This window comes from Aquarana catesbeiana, linkage group LG07, assembly GCF_042186555.1.
Source record: "Aquarana catesbeiana isolate 2022-GZ linkage group LG07, ASM4218655v1, whole genome shotgun sequence".
Classification (NCBI taxonomy): Eukaryota; Metazoa; Chordata; class Amphibia; order Anura; family Ranidae; genus Aquarana; species Aquarana catesbeiana.
In genome coordinates, this window is record NC_133330.1 from 17,089,829 (window position 1) to 17,116,591 (window position 26,763).

At 47.3% G+C, this 26,763-nt stretch overlaps 1 protein-coding gene across 1 annotated transcript; it reads left to right on the plus strand.

The window, feature by feature from the left end:
- Positions 1 to 1,153: 1,153 nt before the first annotated feature.
- AMT (aminomethyltransferase) lies at positions 1,154 to 22,545 on the plus strand. The gene is given in 10 exon segments (XM_073591695.1): positions 1,154 to 1,277; positions 4,791 to 4,961; positions 5,708 to 5,720; positions 5,723 to 5,787; positions 8,214 to 8,345; positions 8,411 to 8,489; positions 9,657 to 9,802; positions 13,130 to 13,310; positions 15,180 to 15,335; positions 20,040 to 22,545. Coding segments are annotated over 10 exon segments (1,197 nt in total). The 5' UTR covers positions 1,154 to 1,202; the 3' UTR covers positions 20,219 to 22,545.
- The last annotated feature ends 4,218 nt before the right edge of the window (positions 22,546 to 26,763 follow it).

The window sequence follows — 26,763 nt, forward strand, 5'->3', positions numbered from 1 at the left end:
CTCACCCTCTTTGGGGTGTCTCTGCCCACCATGGTGGTAGCCTCTTCCTCACCATAGATGTAACGAATGATGAAAGTTGACCAGATAGCCCCCTGGTAATGCATTTCTGTGTTCATGAAAAAGCATTTAACGTAATTTTAAGCTGGGATAAGTACAAGAACCTGTCTTTATATCAGCTTCCTGCCATTCCCTGCACAGGTTGAGGGAGGGGGCAGCACGAGGAACCAATCAGACTGGGAGTGGGCAGGCACTGCCAGGACCCAATCGGCTCTCCATTGCATAGTGCTGCCAGCCTAACACAGGAAGCATGCTTACAGGAGTAGGCGTCTGCACTGTTCCGCTGCCTCTATAATCTTGGGCTGGGGGGGGCGGGGAGGTGACACACCTATATTTCTTAAATTGCATCTCAAAGCAAAACTTTTTTTTTCAGTTTTAGGTGGAGCAGGAAGATTGGTCCTCCAGTACAGGAAGTGTCAGGAAATTCAAAAGGTTTTGGTTGTCACCATAGGGGAGAAATAGAGGATTGTACAATGGGGACACCTCATCGGGTGACTTCCGGTTGTGCCTCTTGGACAGTCAGGAAGTAAAAGGAAATCTCTACAATGGAGACTCAGATCTCCTTAAGGCTCGATTCGCATCTATGCATGTTGTTTTTTGAGCGTTTCTGCATTGCTTTTTGCGGTGCTTGCCGCGTTTTTGATGCGCTTTGCGATTTTTTTTTTTTATTTACAGTGTTTTTTTTAATACTGTATACAGTGTAAGAAAAAAGAAAGAAAAAAAAAAACGCAAAACGCGGCAAAAACACGGAGAGGCACAAAAATGCATGTGAACATATTCCATAGGAACCCATGTTAAAAAATTTCCATGCGTTTCTGCAAAATGCAAAATGCATCAAAAAACGCATTTGTGTGAATCGAGCCTTTTCCCCAAAAAGAGGTCCACTTTACCAGTGAATACCAGTGTCACCCCCCATGGCTCCCCCAGAATATCTATAAATATATCTGACTTTCTATCTACACATATAGGTGTAAAAATACATTCCTCCCCTCCCCCTCCCCCTTGCACTGCACACAGTTTGGGGTCACTGACTGTGATCTGCTATGAGCTCTTCGTGGAGGATGATGATTAACGACGCATGCGCGTCCCCCCCCCCCTGCTGGAGGTGTGTTCCCGCGCATGCGCAGTGCTGTCAGGTGGTGGAGATGCTGCGGGCGGTGTGCGCGGGTGTCCGGGGGGTGTCCCGGGTGCAGAGGAGGGGGTACAGCGGGGGGCAGCAGGTAATGACCGATCAACCGACCGCCTTCATCATCATCATCCACTCTGCTTTATGATCATTGTGTGACGAGTATAGCGCTGACGTCTGCAGGAGCGAAGTATCATCATCCTGTCTACATGTAATCCCCACCTGTCTGTCCTCCCCCATGTCTGATCTCTGCACCATTATCATTCATATGGGGCTGTGTGCACCACCATGGCGCCGACATATGCAGGAGCGCAGCTGTGTTATAAGTCTATGACTCCTCTCTGCAGGACTGCATGTCCAACTATATAACTATATATATATATATATATATATATATATATATATATATATATATATTCTCCTGTGTGATGTCAGACATAGCGCTGACATATGCAGGAGTGCGGTACTACTCCTCTCTGTGTGATTATATCTTCTTGTTACATTGTATATCATAGAGAATGTCACCAACATATGCAGGAGCGTGGTATCGTCATCCCAGTTCTGTATCCCATTCTGTGTCTGTCCTACTTCTGAGGATTGCAGCTGAATTATTATTATTATTTATAATATGCCATTATTTACCATTACATTTATAATTATCATCAATAATATATTTATTATGATTGTATTATTTTTTTTATTATAGTTATAATAACAATTTTTATTGTTATTTATAATTTTTGTTATATTAATGATAATAAATATAACAAATATAATATTATAGCTATGATAAATAATAAATGTGATCATAATAAATATATTAATGATGATATTTATAAATGTAATGGTAAATAATATTACATATAATAATGATAATAATTATAATCATCATCCTTTTAATTTTTTTTTTATTATTATCATTAAAGTAAAACTATAGGCAAAACTTTTTTTTTTTTTTCATTTTGGAGATTTCCCTTCACTTCCTGTCCCACAGCCAAACAGGAAGTGAGAGGAAATCCCTGCAAATTGAGGGGATTTCTTGGGGTCCCCCCCAGGTCACCAGAACTAGTGTCCCCATTGGAAGATTTCCCATCCATTACTTCTCTGGGGACAACCCAAAATTTGGGATTTTCTTTACTTTCACTTTCAATGATTAATGATAAACAGGACAAATAGGGAGGTACCGACATCAATGAATACTGACAGGTGTTCTAATACCTCTCCACTCTATCCAAAACTAAAAAAAAAAAAAAAAAAAAAAAGTTTTGCCTATAGTTCTACTTTAAATGATATGATCATCATTACATTTATTATGTTACCATTATTATTATTATTCAGGATTTATACTATTATTATAAGGGATTTATATAGCACCAAAAGTTTGCGCAGATCTTTACAACATGAGGGCAGACGGTACATTACAATACAATACAAGAGGAATCAGAGGGCCTGGCTCATTAGAGTTTACAATCTTTATTTTTATTATTATTATCATCATTAAATTATTATCTACAATATATTATCATCATATTATCATCCATCATTATTATAATGATAATAAAAAAATAATTATTATAATAATCTACATATAATAGTGATGATAATATATTTATTATCATCATTGTTATATTTTAATATCATTTAGATTTTTTTAATCTTTATGATTGCTATCATCGTTATATTATTATTGTTAGATGTTTAATATTATTATTGTCATCATATTTGTTATTATTGTTAGAGTTTTGTTATTTATTGTTATTATTATTATGGCTTTTCCTTATTATTTTTATTACTATTATCATTCTATTATTATTATTATTATTATGTGATTGCATAGCGCTGACCTCTGCGGTAGCGTCGCTGTGTTCTCTCCCATTTACTACAACTTTATCTCTCCTCCCTGCAGGACTAGAAGTGTTTTATCACCTGATGTTACCCCATAGCGCAAACATGTGCCGTAGCGTTGCTGTTTTATTGCTCATCAATGTATCATCGGATATTACTGATGATTTCTGTATTATTATGTTCATGGGGGTGGGGGCGTATTTTTGTGTTATATCTTTTAGATTGGGGGAGAATGTGGAGCCGGCTGGCTCTGTACGGTGTGTGTATGGGGGAGGGGGACATGGACTCTGCCCCCGTGTGAGTGGTGACAGGTGCTCGTCCCACAGCCAGAGGTCCCTAATATGTTTCTTCTGATATTTACTTCCAATCGGCCAGGAGACACCAATCTCTATCACAGTGGGCACTGCCAGGGCCAAGACTGGTACTGCACATTACTGTGTGCCATGTGCTTATAAAAGGGGCAGAGGAGGGCAGAGACGGGCACCCTGGAGGGAGGAGAGGGCAGAGACTGACACTCTGGAGAGAGGAGAGGGCAGATCATTACACCCCAGGGGGAGGCAGAAATTGGCACCCTAGAGAAAGGGCAAATATTGACACCCTGAAGGGAGTAGAGGGCAGAGGCTGGCACCCCGGAGGGGGGAAAGATGGGCAGGGGCTGGTATCCCGGGGGGGGGCATAGGCTGGCACTCCAGAGGGGGGGGGCAGAGGCTGGCACCCTGGGAGGAGGAGGGAGAAGAGACTGGCACCCCAGGGGGGGAGGAGGGGCGGAGGCTGGCACCCCGGGAGGAGGAGGGGTCAGAGGCTGGTACACCGGAGGGAGAAGAGGACAGAGATTGGCAACCCGGAGGGGGCAGAGACTGGCACCCCGGGGGGGAGGAGGGGGCAGAGGCTGGCACCCCGGGGGGGAGGAGGGGGCAGAGGCTGGCACCCTGAGAGGAGGAGGGGGCAGAGGCTGGCATACTGGAGGGAGAAGAGAGCAGAGACTGGCACCCCAGGGGGGAGGAGGGGGGCAGAGACTGGCACCCCAGGGGGGAGGAGGGGGGCAGAGACTGGCACCCCGGGGGGGAGGAGGGGGGCAGAGACTGGCACCCCGGGGGGGGAGGAGGGGGGCAGAGACTGGCACCCCGGGGGGGGAGGAGGGGGGCAGAGACTGGCACCCCGGGGGGGGAGGAGGGGGGCAGAGACTGGCACCCCGGGGGGGAGGAGGGGGGCAGAGACTGGCACCGCAGGGGGGGGTAGGGGGCAGAGACTGGCACCGCAGAGGGGGGTAGGGGGCAGAGACTAGTATCCCAGAGGGGGGTAGGGGGCAGAGACTAGTATCCCAGAGGGGGGTAGGGGGCAGAGACTGCACCGCAGAGGGGGGTAGGGGGCAGAGACTAGTATCCCAGAGAGGGGTAGGGGGCAGAGACTGGCACTATGGGGGGGGGCAGAGACTGGCACCCCGGAGGCCGGAGAGGGCAGTGACTATTGGCACAGGGTATGGTGGTCTCAGACTGATTCCGTCTCTCATTGGCAGAGTTTAGTTTTTGTGCGGATTGAGGTTTCTCCTCGGACACAATCCGGTCGGATCCTGTTCCCTCCCGTGAAGTGTAATTAATGCAATTAGCGGTCTTCGCTCTGCTGAGTCAGCGCTGTGAACTCCGTGTACTTTGTATCTCTGCCGAGCTCCAATCTTAATCATTACACCTCCCCCTCACCACCGCTCCAACATTCCAGGAGGTCGGAGTTCTCATTAATCGTATTCCCTTCTCTCCCCCTCCAGGTAGATGTGCCTCGTCAGACCGCGCTCTACGACTTCCACCGCCATCATGGCGGTAAGATGGTGGAGTTCGCTGGATGGAGCCTGCCGGTGCAGTATAAGGACAGTCACATCGCCTCGCACCTGCACACCCGCCAGCACTGCTCTCTGTTCGACGTCTCTCATATGCTGCAGGTAATGTGGGCGGAGCTTGGCCAAGGTTTCTATTATAATGGCCGGACTCTAAATGTATTGATGGTTGATGTAGAGGATGTAGGCCAACACAGATCCGGTGGGGCGACTTTGCGCTGGAGACACAATAAGCGCCACTGGAACCTCTAATCACATGATTCTTCACTTTTCCCTCTTATGTGTCAGTCTGTGTGGGTGGGGCTTAATAGAGAGGGCGTTGCTTCTCCTGCTCATGTGTCAGTCTGGGTGGGTGGGGCTTAATAGAGAGGGCGTTGCTTCTCCCGCTCATGTCTGTGTGGGTGGGGCTTAATAAAGAGGGCGTTTCTTCTCCCGCTCATGTGTCAGTCTGTGTGGTTGGGGCTTAATAGAGAGGGCGTTGATTCTCCCGCTCATGTGTCAGTCTGTGTGGGTGGGGCTTAATAGAGAGGGCGTTTCTTCTCCCGCTCATGTGTCTGTGTGGGTGGGGCTTAATAAAGAGGGCGTTTCTTCTCCCGCTCATGTGTCAGTCTGTGTGGGTGGGGCTTAATAGAGAGGGCGTTGATTCTCCCACTCATGTGTCAGTCTGTGTGGGTGGGGCTTAATAGAGAGGGCGGGGTAGAACCTAGGAACACACTTCTCCTTTCTTGGAGCCAATAAGAACAGAAAGATATCACCAGGTGTTGGCCAGAATTGATTCCCAAAGAAATGCTGTGCAGAAAGATGAATTAATTCCTATTTATTTATTTTTAATTGATTTTGTTTTCTTTAAGACTCGGGTACACGGAAGGAACGGATCCCCTTCATGGAGAGCCTGGTGGTGGGGGACATTGCAGAATTAAAGGAGAACCAGGTGAGGTATAACACGACCCCCCCCCCCCCAACATGTGGTATCGCCCACTTGGCAGATCTTTATAGATGTGTGATTCCTGACATTGTGGATCCCTGAGATCCTCCTACTGATAAACCGCACAGTCCAACCCACTGACCGCACATCACGACCACATCAGCCCCGATGGGTGATTGGTAAACTTTATCAAATGTGATGACGGAGCACGTGCGCGTCTCTGCGCGTCGTGTCTAGCGCCACCCAGAAACAAAAGTGCCTATGCTGTTTCCAGTCCGAGGGCCTTTTCTGGCACTTTTGTTCCCTCGATGTCCCCTCTATGTCCCCTCCTGCTGCTTATAATAGCAATCCAGCAGCTAGTAAGCTGCTCGGATTGCTATTAAAAGAGAGCCAACCGCCGGCTCTAAAGAAAAACGGTTACGCGGGTGATGCCTGCAGCTGCATATCATCCCGGGTACAACCACCAAAAGTTCAGCGACGTACAGGGTGCGTCGCTGGACAGGAAGTGGTTAGGATCCAGTAAGGCACTGGCTCATATTGCTGTGCGCAGCCTCAGTTATCCTGTATTCTCAACACTGTGCCAATAATCAGTGATTCGCTAGAGGCTGGTCAGCTGACTGTTTAAGGATTTACTGCTGCTTAGGTGGGGAGGAAGGAACAGGAATGATACAGACTGTGCTTAGGAAGGTCAGATTAGGGAGGAAGATGATAAAAGCGGGAGAAGGGGACAAGACAAACGGATAGGGTCTTGTCTTACCTCCCTGATATTTTCTGCTTTTCTCCCTGACAGCTGCAGCCTGTGAACTTCAAGCACTATAAAGCTTCTGTCAGCCTTCCTCTCTAGCTGAGGCCAAAACATAGAATCAAGGCTGGAAATAAACTTATTTTAATTACAGAAAGTGACAAATAGTTTTTGTAACCAAGGAGAGGGGGAGAGTTTTCAATAATGAAGTGACTGCTCTGGGCTTAGGGAGGAAGAAGATAAAAGCAGGAGAGGGGACAGGACAAACTCTGCTGCCAGGGAGACACAAAGGAGTTAAAGTTTAACTAAAGGCAAAACATTTTTTTTTTAGTTTTGGATGGAGTCAAGAGGACTTAGAACACCTGTCAGTTTTTATTGCTGTCTGTGCCCCCGTTAAGGAGATTCACCCTCTCTATATGTCCTGTTTACCATTATTAAAAATGAAAGTTAGAGAAAACCCCAAATGTTGGGTTGTGCCCAAAAAAGTAATGGGGGGGGGGATCTTCCAATGGGGATATTAGTTCCAGTGACCTGGGGGTCTTCCAGAAATTCCCTTAATTTACAAGTATTTCTTCTCACTTCCTGTTTGGCTATGGGACAGGAAGTGAAGGTAAATCTCCGCAATGGGACACATATGGTGAAAAAAAAAAAAAAAAAAAAACCTGACGGGTTATAATCCTCCCTTACTCTATCCAAATTGAAAAAAAAAAGTTTTGCCTATAGTTCTACTTTTAACTTACAAGGATAGTGTATTGTCTTATCTCTACCAATATCTTCTTCTTTCTCCCTCATTGGCAGCCTGTGATCTTCAGCACTGCAAGGCTTCTGTCAGCCTTCCCCTCTAGCTGAGCCAAAACATACAATGGAGGCTGGAAATGTTCACATTTTAAGGAGAGGGAGAGAGTTCTCAATAAGGAGGTGACTGTTCTGGGGGGGGGGGGCAAACTCTGCTGCCAGGGAGACTCAAAAGAGTTCAAATAAAAGGAACGTCTTATCTCTCTGGTTTCTCCCTGACAGCTACTGCCTGTGATCTTCAGCACTACAAAGCTTCTGTCAGCCTTCCTCTCTAGCTGAGCCAAAACGTACAATCAAGGCTGGAAATGTACATAATTTAAATAGAGAAAATGACATAAAGTTTTTGAAACCAAGGAGAGGGGGAGAGTTTTCAATAAGGGAGTGACTGCTCTGGGCTTAGGGAGGAAGAAGATAAAAGCAGGGTAGGGGGCAGGACAAACTCTGTTTCCAGGGAGACATGAAATAATTAATCTTACAAGAATAGTGTCTTGTCTTATCTCTCTCTGATATACTCTGCTTTCTCTGACAGTTGCAGCCTGTGAACTTCAGTACTTCAAAGCTTCTGTCAGCCTTCATCTCTAGCTGAGCCAAAATATCCAATCAAGGCTGAAAATGTACATAATTTAAACACAGAAAGTGACAAAGTTTTTGAAACCAAGGGTATGGGGAGAGTTTTCAATAAGGAAGTGACTGCTCTGGGTTTAGGGAGGAAGAAGATAAAAGCAGGGGAGGTGACAGGACAAACTCTGCTGCCAGGGGAGACACAAAAAGAGTTAAACACCACCATGTGGTTATCCCTCCTGCACAATCCTTTCCTGCCTGTGACAAGGAATATCCCACCATGACTCCTCCTACCTCCCCAATCCCATCGCTGACCAAGGTCCTCTCTGTGCAGGGTACGCTAACTCTCTTCACCAATGAGAGCGGAGGGATCATCGATGACCTCATCGTCACCAACACCTCCGAGGGCCACCTCTACGTGGTGTCCAATGCCGGCTGTGCAGAGAAAGACTCCGCCCACATGAAGGTACTGCCCTCTCTTATTTCTGACCACCTTATTATACAGTGACTGACCCACATCTGTCCCCTCAGAACCGCCTGCTGGAATTCAGAGCGGCCGGCCGGGATGTGGATCTGGAAAACGTGGACTTCGCTCTGTTGGCTCTGCAAGGTGATGTCACTGCAGGGAAGAATGTAAAGCCTGAGGGGTGGCCCTCGTCCACGGGAATTACTGTGTAATGCAGCGTCCACACCACATAAATCATTTGGTAGAAATAGTGCCCCATCATTGGTGTTCGAGGGAGGAATAGTGTCCCGTTGTTGGTGTCAGTGGGAGAAATAGTGTTGCATTGTTGGTGTCAGTGGGAGGAATAGTGCCCCATTGTTGGTGTCGGTTAGAGGAATAGTGCCCCATTGTTGGTGTCGGTGGGAGGAATAGAGGAATAGTGTCCCATTGTTGGTGTCGGTGGGGGGAATAGTGCCCCATTGTTGGTGTCGGTGGGGGGAATAGAGGAACAGTGTCCCATTGTTGGTGTCGGTGGGGGGAATAGTGTCCCATTGTTGGTGTCGGTGGGGGGAATAGTGTCCCATTGTTGGCGTCGGTGGGGGGGGAATAGTGTCCCATTGTTGGTGTCGGTGGGGGGAATAGTGTCCCATTGTTGGTGTCGGTGGGGGGAATAGAGGAATAGTGTCCCATTGTTGGCGTCGGTGGGGGGAATAGTGTCCCATTGTTGGCGTCGGTGGGGGGAATAGTGTCCCATTGTTGGCGTCGGTGGGGGGGGAATAGTGTCCCATTGTTGGTGTCGGTGGGGGGAATAGAGGAATAGTGTCCCATTGTTGGCGTCGGTGGGGGGAATAGTGTCCCATTGTTGGCGTCGGTGGGGGGGGAATAGTGTCCCATTGTTGGTGTCGGTGGGGGGAATAGTGTCCCATTGTTGGTGTCGGTGGGGGGAATTGGGTCCCATTGTTAATAGTGCTCCAAGGGCCGGACAAAGGCAAGCAAAGCAAGCTTCAGTTTGGAGACCACTGTGCTAGAACAGTCCCTGGGAATCGGGAGAGCCAGGGTGCCCAGCAAATGTTGTTGTGATTGGGGTGCATGGTGACGCTCTCAGCATTCTCCTGTGGGGCAGGGGGCTTGCAAGATGTGCAATTCCCAGAGCAAGGCAGAGGGGGGTATTGTTTCTTTCGGGTAGGTGGTACTGTCTGGGTCTCTGTGTTTGATTGCTGTGGGGGATGTCAAGTAGTCTGTATGGGGCCCTATGATTTCTAATGGTGGCCCTGGGTAGTCCAGACAAGTACTGGGGGCTGCCAGTGATTGATCTCTCACGTTACATTTCAGGTCCATCCACGGCTCAGGTTCTCCAGGCTGGACTCACCGACAATCTCTCCAAGCTGACGTTCATGAAGGGGGCGACTACCAGCGTGTTTGGCATCCCTGGCTGTAGAGTGACGCGGTGCGGGTACACCGGAGAGGACGGCGTGGAGGTAGGGATGGGGTGGAGTATAAAATAACATGGATGTGCTGTACAGTGGGGGAAAATAATGATTTGATCCCCTGCAGATTTTGTAGGTTTGCCCACTTACAAAGAAATGAAGGGTCTATAATTTTTATCATAGGTGTATTTTATATGATAGAGACAGAATATCAACCAAAAATCCAGAAAAAACACATGATACAAATGTTATAAATGGAGTTGCAGTTCAGTGAGTAAAATAAGTATGTGATCCCCTACCAACTAACAATAATTCTGGTTCCCACAGACTGGCTACAGTAGGTGCTCATGTGGTACACAGATTAGTCCTGTCAATGTAAGAAGGTTCTCCTAACGACGTTATGTGTATAAAAGACACCTGTCCACAGAATCTCTTTCTTCCATTCAAACCTCACCATCATGGGCAAGACCAAAGAGCTGTTAGAGGACATCGGGGAGAAGATTGTAGACCTGCACAAGGCTGGAATGGGCTACAAGACCATCAGCAAGGAGCTTGGTGGAAAGGAGACAACTGTTGGAGCGATTATTCGCAAATGGAAGAAATACAAAATAACCATCAATCTCCCTCGGTCTGGAGCTCCATGCAAGGTTTCTCCTCATGGGGTGAGGATGATCATGAGAAAAGTGAGGGATCAGCCCAGATCTACATGAGAGGAGCTTGTGAATGATCTCAGGGCAGTTGGGACCACAGTCACCAAACAAACCATTGGTAACACAATACACCGCCATGGAATGAAATCCTGCAGCGCCCGCAAGGTCCCCCTCCTTAAGAAGACACATGTACAGGTCCATCTGAAGTTTTCCAATGAACATCTAAATGATTCAGAGAAGGATTGTGAAAAAGTTCTGTGGTCAGAGGAGACCAAAATTTTAGCTCTTTGGCATTAACTCGACTCGCTGTGTTTGGAGGAAGAAAAATGCTGACTATGACCCTAAGAACACCATCCCTATAGTCAAGCACCGAGGTGGTAATACGATGCTTTGGGGCTGTTTCTCTGCTAAAGGTACAGGCCAAATTTGCCGCATTGAGGGGCCAATAGACGGGGCCATGTATTGTAAAATCTTGGATGAGAACCTTCTTCCCTCAGCCAAAACACTGAAGATGGGTCATGGATGGGTCTTCCAGTATGACAATGACCCAAAACATACCACCAAGGCAACAAAGGAGTGGCACAAGAAGAAGCACATTTAGGTCATGGAGTGGCCTAACCAGTCTCCAGACCTTCATCCTATAGAAAATATATGGAGGAGCTGAAACTTTGAGTTGCCAAAAAACCTTAAGGATTTAGAGAAGATCTGTAAAGAAGAGTGGACCAAAATCCCTCCTGAGATGTGAGCAAACCTGGTCACCAACTACAAGAAACGTCTGACCTCTGTGATCGCCAACAAGGGTTTCTCCACCAACTACTAAGTCATGTTTTGCTTGGGGATCAAATACTTATTTTACTCACTGAACTGCAACTCCATTTATAACATTTGTATCGTGTTTTTTCTTGATTTTTGGTTGATATTCTGTCTCTATCATATAAAATACACCTATGATAAAAATTATAGACCTTTCATTTCTTTGTAAGTGGGCAAACTTACACAATCTGCAGGGGATCAAATCCATTATTTTCCCCAATATATGTGTTTCTGGCAACCACTAGCCAAAAAACAGTAAAGTAAAACACTGCTCACACACTTCACTTAAATCTGAGCTCAGACTGTGGGAGGGAGAAGCAGCACAAAGAGCCAATCAGGTGGACCGCAGTGCAAGAATCATGCTGACGGGAGGAGTTAGCAGAGTAATGGGGAGATGAGTTAAAGTGGAGTTCCACCCAAAAAATAAAAAAAAATTAATTAATGTGCATAAAAAAAATTAATAAAAAAAAACATTTAGAGAATTTTTTTTTTTTTTTTTACACTCACCTCTTAATTCCTGTTGCTAGGGGGTCCCTCGTAATCTGCCTCCTTCAGCGTCTGGGCTCCTTACGTCATTTCCCCTCGGCGCAGGAAGGGAGATCAGCTCTACCCCTCCCTCTAGGCAATCATCTGGGACACATCACGGGTCCCAGATGATTGCGCGGCCGGGCGCCCACAGTTACAATGCCGGCGCCGCCGAGCGGAGGGGGAGACGAGCGGGGCTTCGATCCCCCCCCGCGCATCGCTGGACCCTGGGACAGGTAAATGTCAGATTATTAAAAATCAGCAGCTGCAGTATTTGTAGCTGCTGACTTAATATTTTTTTCTTAAGCGGAACTCCGCTTTAATTTCTATGCCGCTTCTCCTTTTTAACTGTCCAATCACCGGCTGGGGGCGGGTCCAGGATGACCTGGGCACAGAGGAAGTGATGATGGCCATCAGACTGAGGACATCTAGTGGCAGAAAAATGTATTGTTGGTGAAAATCTCAGAATTGGAAGTGAATGTTGCAGCAAAAAGCTGGTTTTGTTATTTTATCTTCTAATGGGGGTATTCGTTTTATAATGGACGTTGAGCTCATATTTTGGGATTCAAATCTTAGAAAAAAGAAACTATTTAACAAAATCCAGAGAGCACAGCTATCAGGTGACCTCACTGCATTGCAGTTACAGATTCGGTCACCTACCCCTCTCACGTTGTGATTGGACAGTGGAGGAGCAGCATATAGATGAGGTCATCTCTCTGCCTTCCCTTAATGTAAGCATGTTTACTGTGTTAGACTGACAGCAGTTTACAAAGAAATAAGGCATTGATTGGCTCCTGGTGTTTTCCACCCTTCTCCCGGTGTGTGTGTGTGTGTGTGTGTGTTGCTTTACTTGGGGGCTTATACTGGTAGGTTCAAGTATATGCTGGTTGTCTGTACAAATACACTTAGGAGCATATTCATAAAATAGGTGAATCGGTCACTGTAAGCCGCATGCACCAGGAAAATTCACCTGTTGTGAATGTTTGGTGAATATCACATGTACTGTTATAAATATGCCCTTAAGTGTTTATAATGTATTTGTTCTGTACCACTTGTATGTATTTTTTTTTTTTTTTTTGCTGTGTTGTATTGAACTGCATCAGGTAGCTGTAGTTTTGTTTGTATGCTGACATCTAGTGGTGGCTTAAGGCCATTACAACGTGTTTCTCCTGCCCTCCCCTCCTGTTTAGTTCTAGTTAGTTCAGTCCTAGGCCAACCCTCACTGTTGCTTCCATATTCCCTCAGTCAGTGTTAGTGCTTCACAGAGACGGGGCTTAAAGTGGTTCTATTTTTTTTTTTATATGTATCTGGCTGGAATTTTATTTTACCCTTTCTGATTGGTCTCTGCTGACCCCCAAATCTCAGCTGTCCTGTCCCCGTGTCCCTCCAGATCTCGGTGCCCGGTGAGAGAGCCGTGGAGCTGGCAGAGAAGCTGCTGCAGAGCCCGGAGGTGAAGCTGGCCGGTCTGGCGGCTCGGGACAGTCTGCGCCTGGAGGCCGGCCTCTGTCTTTACGGAAATGACATTGACGAGACCACCACCCCTGTGGAGGCCAGTCTGGTGTGGACACTAGGTGAGGGCGGGGGTTGTGTATCTTCATTCATTACAGCATTGAAAGACGATTGATGTTTAGTTTTGTGGTGCCCCACCAAAGTAAGATTGTGTTTCAGGGGGGGAAGAAGTCCCTGGTAATGACCAGTACTAGTGTCCCCATGGGAAGATTTCCCCTCCTTTCCTGTTCTGGTGACAACCCAAATTTTTAAAAATGTATTTTTTTCACTTTCGGTGATCATGGTCACCAGGAGAAATAGGGTGAATCTCCCCAAGGGGGACACAGATAGCAATAAAAAAAACTGACAGGGGGTCTAATCCCTCTCCCCTCTATCCAGAACTAAAAAAAAAAAAAAAAAATGCCTTTTAGTTATATTTTGAGGAATTATATACCCAGAGTGACACTTATTTCTAGATCTCTTATTGAAACATTGTTTCATTTTTTGGACACATCTATATCACACTGATGAGTTCAAAGCTCTCCTAAAGCAGTGGTCTCCAAACTGCAGCCCCGGGGGGCCAGATGCGGCCCTTTGCTTGGTTTCATCTGGCCCTTGCAGCACTGTTTTCATCCACTGAAACCAACAATGTGGCCAAATCCCCCCCCCCCACTAACGACAATGAAGGAGTAGAATTCCTCCCGCGGACACGCAGATTTATAAAAAAATGTTAGAACTCACATTTAAGTACATACTGTATCTGGCCAAACCCAACATTTGCATAGGTGTCCCGGTCCCGCTGATTATAGCAAATCACGGCCACTGGAGGTGCTCACAGGGCTGGAGGAGATGTAGAGGCGGTCCGCCCCCCCCCCCCCCCCCCCCCCCCCCAAGCTGACATCACTTCCACCCTATACCCACAGGGGTCCTGGAACTTCTCCTTCATCCCTGTGATCACCTCCAGCAGCCGTGATTTGCTATCATCGGCGGACCGGGACACCTATGAAGATTTTGCATTTGGCCAGATATGTACCGTGAGTTCTAACATTTTCAACCGCCTCCCACCTGCCGTATAGAAAAATGACAGCAGGCGGGATCACCTCTTGTTCTGGGCCCAGTCTAGCCGCAATCTCGGGTGTGATGTGTCCCTGATGCCACTCTGTGCCCATCATAGCCGCCTATCTGTGCCACCTATCAGCACGCATCAGTGCCTTTCATTGCCGCCTCATCAGCGCAATTCAGTGAAGGAGAAAACATAATTATTTACAAAATTTTCTGAAAGACACTTTACATTCACATTTTACTTTTTTTTTTTTTTTTTAAAAAGCCAGTGGTGATTAAATACCACCAAAAGAAAGTTATATATTTGTTAAAAAAAATGATAATTTCATATGGGTACAGTGTTACATGACCACGCAATTGTCATTCAAAGTGTGACAGCGCTGAAAATTGGTCTGGGCAGGAAGGGTTGATAGGGCTGGTATTGAAGCTGTTAATAAACTGCCCACTAGATGGCGCTTTTCCCTTTTTATATACACAGACAGGAGCAGTGGGGGAAATTGCATGCGATTCTTTGCAGTGCAATTTGCTCCAATTTTTTTGTATTGATGCAAATCGTACCGCAAAGAATCGGCGAGTACTTGGCAGAAAGTATCGGTATTACACTCGCCGATAAAAAAAAAAAAATGTTATCAGTGCATCCCTAGTTTTAACCCTCCCTTACTCTATCCAAATGGTGAAAAAAAGTTTTGCCTTTTTAGCTCCACTTTGTTTCCATTTTAGAGTTATAGAAGTTTCTTTTTCTATCCTTCGTCCTCTAAGCGCCTCATCTCTGAGCATTTGTGTTACTTTGTTATTACAGAGATGCCTATGTAGAGATAATTCTGTAGATGGAGGAGGAGAGCGGAGAATCGGCCTCCATACTATAACTTCCAGCTCTGTGATTTCTGCAGGTAAAAGGCGCAGAGCCGCCATGGATTTCCCTGGAGCCTCGGTCATCGTGCCTCAGATTAAGGGGAAGGTGAATCGAAAGCGCGTGGGACTGACTTCAACGGGGCCCCCCGTCCGCCAACACACGCCAATACTGAACACGGAGGGGCGCGTCATCGGTGAGTGCTGCCATCTGCGTCAAGGGTCCCGTCCCTTCTGAAGTACCTTGTACCTCCAATTCATTTATATACAGCTTGTGGATATAAACCCTTCCATATACCCAGTGAAGTGACCTCAGGTGATGCACAGAGATGATACAAATCCTCCTACATAAGTTGTACCTGTTTATCTGCAATCTTCTCTCGTCTGTATCCATTCAAAGCCCAGAATTTATACAGCTTGTTTTAGCTTCCAGAAAGCAGGGGTCAGGGAGCTGATGTTACACTTTGCCAGAGCTCAGTGAGAGCTGATTAGAAGGAACAGAGCTGAGGCTGTCAATCACAGGCTGTGTGCCGGAGCTTAATGCCCGACACCTTTTTTTTTTTTCTCTTGGCGTCAGGAAATTTGTCAGAAGTAACTCATGCTGAGAGCAGAGGAAGGGAGCAGCAGACAGAAATGACACTTAGTGCTCTGGATTGAGACAAGTACACACTATAGAGGGATATGCTTTGTTGATTTTTTTTATGTCTGAGGATTACAGTCACTTTTAATGCAATGTTTTCTGGGTCTGGAGTATATTCACTTAACCAACCCTATGGTTAAGAGGATGGTGAAACGACTCCATACTGACAATGCTGGGACAAGGTCACCCATTGCTCAAAGCAAAGATTCCAAACTTGGGGGGGGGGGTTATTTCCATGAAAGGAGAGTGCTTGAGCTGGAAGGTAGTAGGGATTGACCAAGTACCGATACGATACCGATATTTCGGCCACCTCTCAGGCCGATATTATGTACATTTAAAAAAATATTTTTTACACTGTTCTTTTTGTACTTTTTAATTTTTTTTTTATTTATCACTGTTATTGCTGTCACAAGGGATGTAAACATCCTTTGTGACAGTAATAGGCAGTGACAAGTACTCTCTTTATCTGTCACTGCCTATTACTGACCCCAAACCCCTCCTCTGGACTTAAAAGTATTCAAAACGCCAAGATCGGCGCTTTTGAATACTTTATTTTTTTTTTAAAACTGGCTCCTTTTAAAGATTGCAGTAATCCAGGAAGTGATGTCATGACATCGTTTCCGGATTACCGATCCGAGACCTGAAAGAGGTTGAAAATGCTTGTGTTTTTTCAGCTTAATGCATCCTATGTATTAAGCTGAAAGAACACCTTGCAGTCACCGCCCCCCCCGTTTTCCTTACCTGAGCCCCGAATTTCCGTCGGCGCGTCCCCGCCGTCCCTCTCTCCACGGGTTCCTGGATCTTGACTGGATAGATTGATAGCAGCGCAGCCATTGGCTCCCGCTGCTGTCAATCAAATCCAATGATGCGGGGGGGGGGGCGGGGCCGAGCCCTGCATTCGGCCTCTATGGACGCCGAGTGCTGGACTCGGGAGCGCGCCCGCAAGGTAACCCCCTCGGGAGACCGCTGCTCCAAGGGGGTTATCTAATGCGGGGAGGAGCCGCCGAGGGACCCCAGAAGAGGATGTTTGGAGCCACTCTGTGCAGAACGAGCTGCACAGTGGAGGTAAGTATAACATGTTTGTTATTTAAAAAAAAAATAAAAAACGATCCTTTCGTATCACTTTAATGAAGCATCGGATTTGTTCGGGTCTTCGGCCAGCCGGCGGACATGCTGAGTGGTTGCTCGGGGCTCCCGCTGGGACTGGAGGGCCCCGGGTGAGTGGCGGGAGGCGGCGGGAGAGGGAGGGGGGGGGACATCCCCTCCCGCTGCTTGTCATAACAGCCAAGCAGCTGCTGAGCTGCATTGATTGCTATTATAATAAGGCTGACCGTCCGCTCTAAAGAACAGTATCAGGGTGATGCCTGCAGCTGCGTGCATCACCCCGGTAATACCCCTTGAAGCAACATCGGTCAGTTTTGTGACTGATACCGATACTTCTAAAAAAGTGAATATCGGCCGTCGATAATCGGTCGATCCTTAGAAGGTAGATGTGATCTGGGGGGGGGGGGGGGGGGGGGGCAGGGTGGTGAGGGGTGCATAGCACAGAGGTAGTGTAATGGAATAAGGTGGGGGGAGAGGGTAGGAGGGAGGCTTTTGGGGGGCGGGGTAAAAGGTGGGTAGAATGGAGGTGGAATGAGGAGGAGGGGTTTGAGTTTGCAGGTGCTGTGATCTGGAAGGTAGTTGGCAGAGAGAGGTGGGTCAGAGGTACTGTGAGTGGAGGAGAGAAGGTGAGGTGGTATAAGGGGATTTAAGGTGGCAGCGATTGGCTGTGACTAGGAGGGGGAGTGGACTGAAATGAAAGGGAGTTGGAGGGTGGAGTTGTGACCAGCGGACTTAACCAATCGGCTTCTAGCAGATGTATATTCTGCTCACCTAACTTAAAGTGGTTGTAAACCCTCCCACCTGACTTTTACCTATAGGTAAGCCTAGAATAAGGCTTACCTATAGGTAGTGGAAATATCTCCTAAACGTGCGCCGTTTAGGAGATATGTCACTTGTAGTGCGCCGATTATGTAATCGGCGCATGCTCTGTACAGAAACGGACCTCTGTGCTGTTTCTTCCACCAGCATGTGCCGTTACTGACGGCTCCCGCGCGCATGCTTGGGAGTGACGTAATGCAGCTCCAGCCAGTCACAGAGCCGCGGCCCCCGGAAGGAAGAAAGGCAAAGATGGACGCGGCCTGCACAGGGGATAGAAATGGATTCGTTTGCAGGTAAGTGTCACATAATGGGCTAGTCTAGTAGCCCATTTATATAAATAAACATGCCTGTGCTGAAAAAACAGATATATCCCAATAGTTGGGAGGTGCATATATAGTGTAAAACTATACTACAAAATTTCAATATATAAAAAAAAAAAAAAAATGCTAGTAATATATAAATTATAGAATAAATACAATCCTTATATAAAAATAACCCATAAAGTGCAACATGCAAGAAAACAAAACATATATGTGGTTATAAATATAAGATCAAAGTGCAAAATCAAGTGTCCACATTTAAAAAGTTCAATTCATTGATATTAACACATAAAGTGCAAGTAAGTAGTGTCCACAGAAAACAGTGTTCCTCATGCTCCTCCTTAATGGTGTTCACAATCCAGCATGCTTCAGTGCTCTCCTGTGACCCCCCACTTGTGCTTGCGCTCACCTCTGAGCGTGTGACACGGTAATTAAACGGTGTCTAAACACGCATTGGAGCCACCCCTTGGGCTCATACAGGGTATGCTGGTATAAACTCCACCACTCTCAGATGTCATCAGATAGTTTCACATACAAGAAAGAAAAAGCTCCATAGTGTGATACAGTAGGGATTTATTTAAAATATATTAAAACTTCCCTCCAGAAGGGTACTCACAAGATGTAGGTGCGTGAGTGCACCAATCTTTCCAGAGAGTGTTTGTATAAAACAAGCGTTTGTATGGCGTGCGGTGTGCCGTTCCTCATCTACCTCTGTTGCTGACAGCTCCGTCCTACCCCTCCCCGACGCGTATTCGGCACAGGGATCACGTGCCTTCCTGCCTGCACTGTGGCATTCCCTGCCTGCACTGTGGCATTCCCTGCCTGCACTGTGGCATTCCCTGCCTGCACTGTGGCATTCCCTGCCTGCACTGTGGCATTCCCTGCCTGCACTGTGGCATTCCCTCCCTGCACTGTGGCATTCCCTCCCTGCACTGTGGCATCCCTCCCTGCACTGTGATAATCCCTCCCTGCACTGTGATAATCCCTCCCTGCACTGTGATAATCCCTCCCTGCACTGTGGCCGAAGTGCAAGATTGATGTTCAGTGAATTTGCAGCTGTTTAGTTTGTGGAGCCGGTGACCGTGTTCTGCAAACTGCCTGAACTGAGGTGTACGGACACGACTGCAGAGCTGTCGGCACACCTCCAATCGGGTAGCTCGCTTGCAGTGGACCTCCAGCAACGAAATGTCTTCAGGTACATAAAACTTCTCCCTCCGTAGTTCAGCAGCACAGTGCAGGAATTGATATTGCATCAGGCAGCCTGCTGGGGGGGGGGTGCTAGGCTGCTTGTCCAGGGTCCAGCGGGCATTGATTAAAATTGCAGGAGAGGGTGGTCGATTTTGTTGCCATCCTTTTTGAGGAGCAAGATCAGCAGTGTCAGATCAGGGGTGAGGAGCACTGGTACCAGGTTCACCTTGTGCTGCTGTAATGTAATGAGAGTTCAACTCACCACAGTGGCGCCCCATCTCCAGCACCCAGGGCACGTGTGCCTACTGCCGCTCCCTTGTCCTGGTCCTGTAGGCTGGTCACAGTTTACATCATGGATAAAATATCTCACCAGGACACCAACAAGCTTGTTTCAAGGTGCAAAGCTTTTCTTTATTGCATGATCACATTTACAATGTTTCAATACCACTTAGGGGACCCTTCATCAGGCTCATACTTGATAAAAGGTTCCTGTGAGGTCCTGAAATGTTGAGCTTTTTTCTGGATCTGGAGATATCGGTAGAAACTTTTTGTCCCAAATAGCGTCTGAGATTCTAATGTATGGTGTCCATAGTGGGACATCACCTGGCCCAGTAAAGTCCCCTTCTCCATGCAACAAATCTCCCCTCTGCTTCATATAAGGTATTTCAGGTAACGGGTCCTCTTTAAGGTGTTGGGCTTTCCAGGATGTAACGTTTGGTGGTGTTTGTGAAATCTAATTGTGTCAGAAAATGAAAAGTGAATTTGCCATTAAAACATGGAGACGTTCCATCAGCCGCTAGAGTGCTGACTTGTCACATTCCCATCCACAGGAGAAGTGACCAGCGGCTGCCCTTCCCCCTCCTTGAAGCTGAATGTGGCGATGGGCTACGTGGAGCCGGAATACGCCAAGGCGGGCACAGCGCTGCGTTTGGAAGTCCGGAAGAAGCTTGTGGATGGCGTGACCAGCAAAATGCCCTTCGTGCCGACCAAATACTACAACGTGAAGTGAAAGTGAAGCAACCCAGAAAATGTCACTGCCACTTGAATCTGGTCATGCCCATGTGTTGGGCTTATGTCAAAGAGCAGCCAATCAGAACTCATCTTTCACTGATCTTCCTGATGTACATTGGTGGAAGATGAGAAGCAACTGCTCTACATGAGCCTTTCTGTCATATCCTGTCTCCCAGACCCAGCTGTGACTTCTGTACCCAACCATGCCCCCCGTACCCAGCCATTCCTCCCGTACCCAGCCAGAGCCAGCTGTGACTTCTGTACCCAGCCATGCCCCCCATACCCAGCTCTGACTAATGTACCCATCTGTACCTCTCATACCCAGCCATGTTTCTTCTACCCAGCTCTACCTCCCATACCCAGCCATAGTTGTTGCACCCCACCATGCCACCGATACTCCGCCGTGCCTCCTGTACCCAGCTATACTTCTCATTACTGGCTGTGCAATCTTTACCCAGCTGTGCCTTCCATACCTGGCCATGATTTCTGGAGCTGTTTGTGGCAGCCATGTTATCCAGCTGTGCCTTCCGTACTCAACCATGCTTCTCTTACCCAGCCGTTCCTCCTGTACCCAGCGGTGGCTTCTGTACCCAACCATGCTCTCCATACTCAGCTGTGGCTTCTGTACCCAGCCATGCTTCTCTTACCCAGCCGTTCCTCCTGTACCCAGCGGTGGCTTCTGTACCCAACCATGCTCTCCATACTCGGCTGTGGCTTCTGTACCCAACCATGCTCTCCATACCCAGCTGTGGCTTCTATACCCAGCCATGCTTCTCATACCCAGCTGTGGCTTCTGTACCCAACCATGCTCTCCATACCCAGCTGTGGCTTCTATACCCAGCCATGCTTCTCATATCCAGCTGTGGCTTCTGTACCCAACCATGCTCTCCATACCCAGCTGTGGCTTCTGTACCCAACCATGCTTCTCATACCCAGCCGTTCCTCCTGTACCCAGCGGTTGCTTCTGTACCCAACCATGCTCTCCATACCCAGCTGTGGCTTCTGTACCCAGCCATGCTTCTCATACCCAGCTGTGGCTTCTGTACCCAACCATGCTCTCCATACCCAGCTGTGGCTTCTGTACCCAACCATGCTTCTCATACCCAGCCGTTCCTCCTGTACCCAGCGGTGGCTTCTGTACCCAACCATGCTCTCCATACCCAGCAGTGGCTTCTGTACCCAACCATGTTCTCCAAACTCAGCTCTGGCTTCTGTACCCAACCATGCTCCCCCCCCCCCCACCTACCCAGCTGTGAGTTCTGTACCCAACCATGCCCCCCATACCCAGCTGTGGCTTCTGTATCCAACCATGCTTCTCGTACTCAGCCATTCCTTCCGTACCCAGCCATGCCCCCCATACCCAGCCGTGACTACTGTAGCCAACCATGCCCCCCATACCCAGCTGTGACTACTGTAACCAACCATGTCGCCCATACCCAGCTGTAACTTCTGTACCCAATCATGCTTCTCGTACCCAGCCATGCTTCCCATACCCAGCTGTGGCTTCTGTATCCAACCATGCTTTCAGTACCCATCCATGCCCAGCTGTGAGTCCTGTATTCAACCATGTCCTAGAACCCAGCTGTGCCTTCTCCTCTCCCATCCTCCTAAGACTTAAATCCTGAAAGCAATACGTTTCCTAGGGCCCCCAGCTCAGGGATTGCCACCTCCTCAGGAAGTATTATGTCCATGTGCCAAAAACTTCCCAATCCCCCCCCCCCCCAACCCAACCCAAAACTACCCCAAATAATGAACTCTTCTTAACATAGCACTTTGTTACTAATTAATGGCAGATTTTGAGTATTTTTGTATTGCGGTAGATAGACATCATCAATGGCGACACTGGACTCCCAGACTCAGCACAGAGCCACGTGGGAGATTGGGGGTTTAAAGGGCCGGTAATGAACCAAACATGACATTGGGGTCACCTCCATCTGCAGCAAGGCACAGGAAGGGAGATGTCTGACATTGGTGGAGCTCTGCAGTCCGAGCCGCCACTGGAGGTAAAAACCATGCCGCAAAATTACCATTTCCTACTGCAGGTGCCATTCTGTTTACTGGCCCTTTAAATAATCTTCCCCCGATAAACACCCCAAGCAGAAGAGAATCGTCACAACTACCTCACAATATGGACACCGCGCACCCCCACCAATCATCAGCTGAGGGACCATGGAGGGAAGGATTTCCGGGTCGCACAGGGACTCCTCGCTTCCTGCGTTCTCCGTCCCGGGCTCTGGGAATCTCCTTACTGATTAATGACTAATTTGCTGCTCTTTTCTAATTTGTAGATCGTCATTTTGTAGCCTAATAAAGATGAGAACGTTGTGTGATCTCTTCTTGACGTTTATATCCCAAACCGCACAGGATGAGGATCTACTGACCTACCCAATCTTCCTAGGAAGGATCTGATCCTCTGATTGGTTCGTTGCTGTCTGTGTCCCTGTTAGGGAGATGTCCCGTGTCACTTTCGGGGGGGGGGAAATGTTACAGCCCACAATGAAACACCACAAAGGTTCTAACCCTTCATGTTTTGGTTCAAGGTACATTTTAACCCTTTTTGCTGCCAAAACCGTTTTTTTTTTGCCTGAAGATTACTTAAACCCCCCAAAACATGATATATTTTTTTTGAAAGACCCTGGAGAATAAAAAAAAGCGATGGTTCCAATTTTTTTTATGTCATACTATTTTTGTTTAACGTTTTACCAAGCACATTGCAAGACTGACAGTTACAAGCATGACTCCCACAGACAGAGGCATGATGGGACTTGGAGATCTACAACAGCTGGAGGGCCGCCAGTTTAAGACCCCTGACTTAAAGACTAGCCTCGTTTTTGAGATTTTGGTGGTTACAAGTTTAAAACAGTTTTTTTTTTGCTAGAAAATTACTTTTTTCTAACACCCTAGATCAGGGATCCTCAAACTACGGCCCTCCAGCTGTTGCAGAACTACACATCCCATGAGGCATTGTAAAACTCTGACATTAACAGACATGACTAGGCATGATGGGAATTGTAGTTCCTAAACAACTGGAGGGCCATAGTTTGAAGACCCCTGCCCTAGAGAATAAAATGGCGGTCATTGCAAAACTTTTTTTTACACTGTATTTGCGCAGCGGTCTTACAAGCGCACTTTTTTTGGGAAAAAATTCACTTTTTTGAATAAAAAAATAAGACAACCGTGAAGTTAGCCCAATTTTTTTTATATTGTGAAAGATAATGTTACGCCGAGTAAATTGATACCCTACATGTCACGCTTCAAAATTGCGCCCGCTCGTGGAATGGCGACAAACATTTACCCTTAAAAAATCTCCATAGGCGACGTTTAAAAAATTCTACAGGTTGCATGTTTTGAGTTACAGAGGAGGTCTAGGGCTATAATTATTGCTCTCGCTCTACCAATCGCGGCGATACCTCACATGTGTGGTTTGAACACTGTTATATGCGGGCGCTACTCATGCATGCGTTCACTTCTGCACACAAGCTCGTCGGGACAGGGCGCTTAAAAAAAAATTTTTTTTTTTCTTATTTATTTTACTTGATTTTATATATTCACTGTTTAAAAAAAATTGTGTCACTTTTATTCCTTTTACAAGGAATGTAAACATCCCTTGTAATAGAAAAAAACATGACAGGACCTCTTAAATATGAGATCTGGGGTCAAAAAGTCCTCAGATCTCATATTTACACTAAAATGCAATAAAAAAATAAAAAAAAAATTTGGCATTTGAAAAAATTACATTGAAAAAAAGTGTCTTTAAGACGTATGGGCGGAGCCGACGTTATGACGTCACTTCCGCCATGCTATGGTATGGAGACGGGTGGGGGGCCATCTTCCCTTCACTCGTCTCCATACCCAGCCACGGATAGGACCCGATCGCCTCCGCCGCTGCCGACGGCTCCGGTAAGCAACGGAGAGCGGCGGGAGGCCCCTCTCCCACTGCCAATAATGGTGATCTTGCGGCGAATCCACCGCAGAGACCACCATTATCGTAAACACGACCGGCTCCTGAAGAGATGGATCCCTCAGTTGTGGCAGCAGCTGTCGCTGCCGTTACCGAGATATCCATCTTCAAAGTGCCGACATATATGTACAGGAGCCGGTCGGCAAGTGGTTTAAAGAGGAACTGCAGTCTGCTCACATAATTTGTAATGAAAAAACTTCTTTGCAATTCTGAAGCTTCCCTCCAACCACTTTGCATATTATTTTATATATATATTTTGATTCTGTACTTGCCAAACATGCTGCCGACATCTCCCGCCACTGAGTTTGGCTGCAGCCATTTTAACTGTGGGCAGCTAAAGCTGCTGCCTGTTCACTTCCTGGATTTACACAGACACAGAGGCACAGCTCTAGCTCTGCAGCTCTCATTGGCCCTCCTATGACTCATCCCCCCCGCCCTTCCTGGCAAACTCTCAGGAGAGTGAGAGAGAGCTGTGCATGATGTCATAAGCCTAAGCCAATGACCAGACAAGAAACAGGAAGCGGGCTGTATAAGGGATTTACTGGCAGAAAAAAAAAAGTTTTACTATCCAAAGTTAAAACAACAAAAGGAAAGATCGCTTCTGTCCCACATGGAAAGTTGAAAAAAAATGACTGAAGGTCCGCTTTAATGTATTCTAATACTTACCTCAGCCCCATCTCGATCCAGCAGTGTGCACAGGAGCAGCGGCTCCCTCCCCTCGGGGGCGTGCACCTTGTTGGTCCTGGGTCCACAGGCGGGACCGAGGAGACTGGAAAACATGGTGGGCGGAATGTACCGGGGATGTAGCAGCCAGGAGTGTGTGTAAAACCCGGTTATATGTTGGTGGAAGCAAAAGCGTTAAAGTTAACTTTGCCTATACAGGAAAAGTGAAGAACCCCCCCCCCTCCCCAGCAACACCTATCTCCCCCCTGTGCTCCCCCACCATTGACTTGAGGATTTGAATCTCTATGTACAGTCTTGCCAGAGCTTACACAAAGCTGAGAACTCGCCCCATCCCCCTATGACGGCGCTGGGCCAAGCATGGGAGTGATTTGTACGCTTCTGCCTACCCGTACTTTTATTTGCTCCTGATGGCACAGAGCTTTGCGTGAGCCGGACAGTTTTCTATAAATGTACAGTCTAAAGTGAAAGGAGGATGAATTTGACGAAACGCGTTGGTGGTTTCCAGAGGCACGGGTACAAATGCCGCATTCTAACTAATCATAACAAGGACAGAGGAGGTGAATAGGGGCTGTATGTGGGTGGAGCTAATCGGAGTCTTCTGGAGATCGGCAGTGATGGGCTGCATTAGGTTGTACACCTAGGAGAGTGTTGGGTGGTTTGTTCTGTGTATGGAGGTAAGCCTGTACCCGTATGAACACGGAAGGATGACAGGTAAGCTGCACACACTCATACATTGCAAGTTCGCCTGTCTGATTCTCTAGCAGCAGTGGACTTGGGGGTGTGTTCATAAAAGTTGGCATAGCAATTCACCCACTGAACGTGCATATACAGTGAGGGGGAAAAAGTATTAGACCCCCTGCTGATTTTGAACGTTTGCCCACTGACAAAGAAACGATCAGTCTATAATTTTAATGGTGGGTTTCTTTTAACAGTGAGAGACAGAATAACGGCAAAAATTTCCAGCAAAACGCATTTCAAAAAAAGTTCTAAATTGATTTGCATTTTAATGAGTGAAATAAGTATTTGACCCCTTCGCAAAACATGACTTAGTACTTGGTGGCAAAACCCTTGTTGGCGATCACAGAGGTCAGACATTTCTTGTAGTTGGCCACCAGGTTTGCACACATCTCAGGAGGGATTTTGTCCTCTTTGCATATCTTCTCCAAGTCATTAAGGTTTCCAGGCTGACGTTTGGTAACTCGAACCTTCAGCTCCCTCCACATATTTTCTATGGGATTGAGGTCTGCAGACTGGCTAGGGCACTCCAGGATCTTAATGTGCTTCATCTTGAGCCCCTCCTTTGTTGCCTTGGTCGTGTGTTTTGGGTCATTGTCATGCTGGAATACCCATCCATGACCCATTTTCAATGCCCTGGCTGAGGGAAGGAGGTTCTCATCCAAGATTTGATGGCACATGGCCCCCGTCCATCGTCCCTTTGATGTGGTGAAGTTCCTGTCCCCTTAGCAGAAAAACACCCCCAAAGCATAATGTTTCCACCTTCATGTATGACGGTGGGGGATGGTGTTCTTGGGGTCATAGGCAGCATTCCTCCTCCTCCTCCAAACACGGTGAGATGAGTTGATGCCAAAGATCTTGATTTTGGTCTCATCTGACCACAACACTTTCCCCCAGTTCTCCTCTGAATCATTCAGATGTTCATTAGAAAACTTCAGACCGTCCTGTACATCTGATTTCCTGAGCAGGGGGACCTTGCGGGGGCTGCAGGATTTCAGTCCTTCACGGCGTAGTGTGTTACCGATTGTTTTCTTGGTGACTATGGTCCCAGCTGAGATCATTGACAAGATTGTCCCGTGTAGTTCTGGGCTGATTCCTCACCGTTCTCATGATCATTGAAACTCCACGAGGTGAGATCCTCCATGGAGCCCCAGACTGAGGGA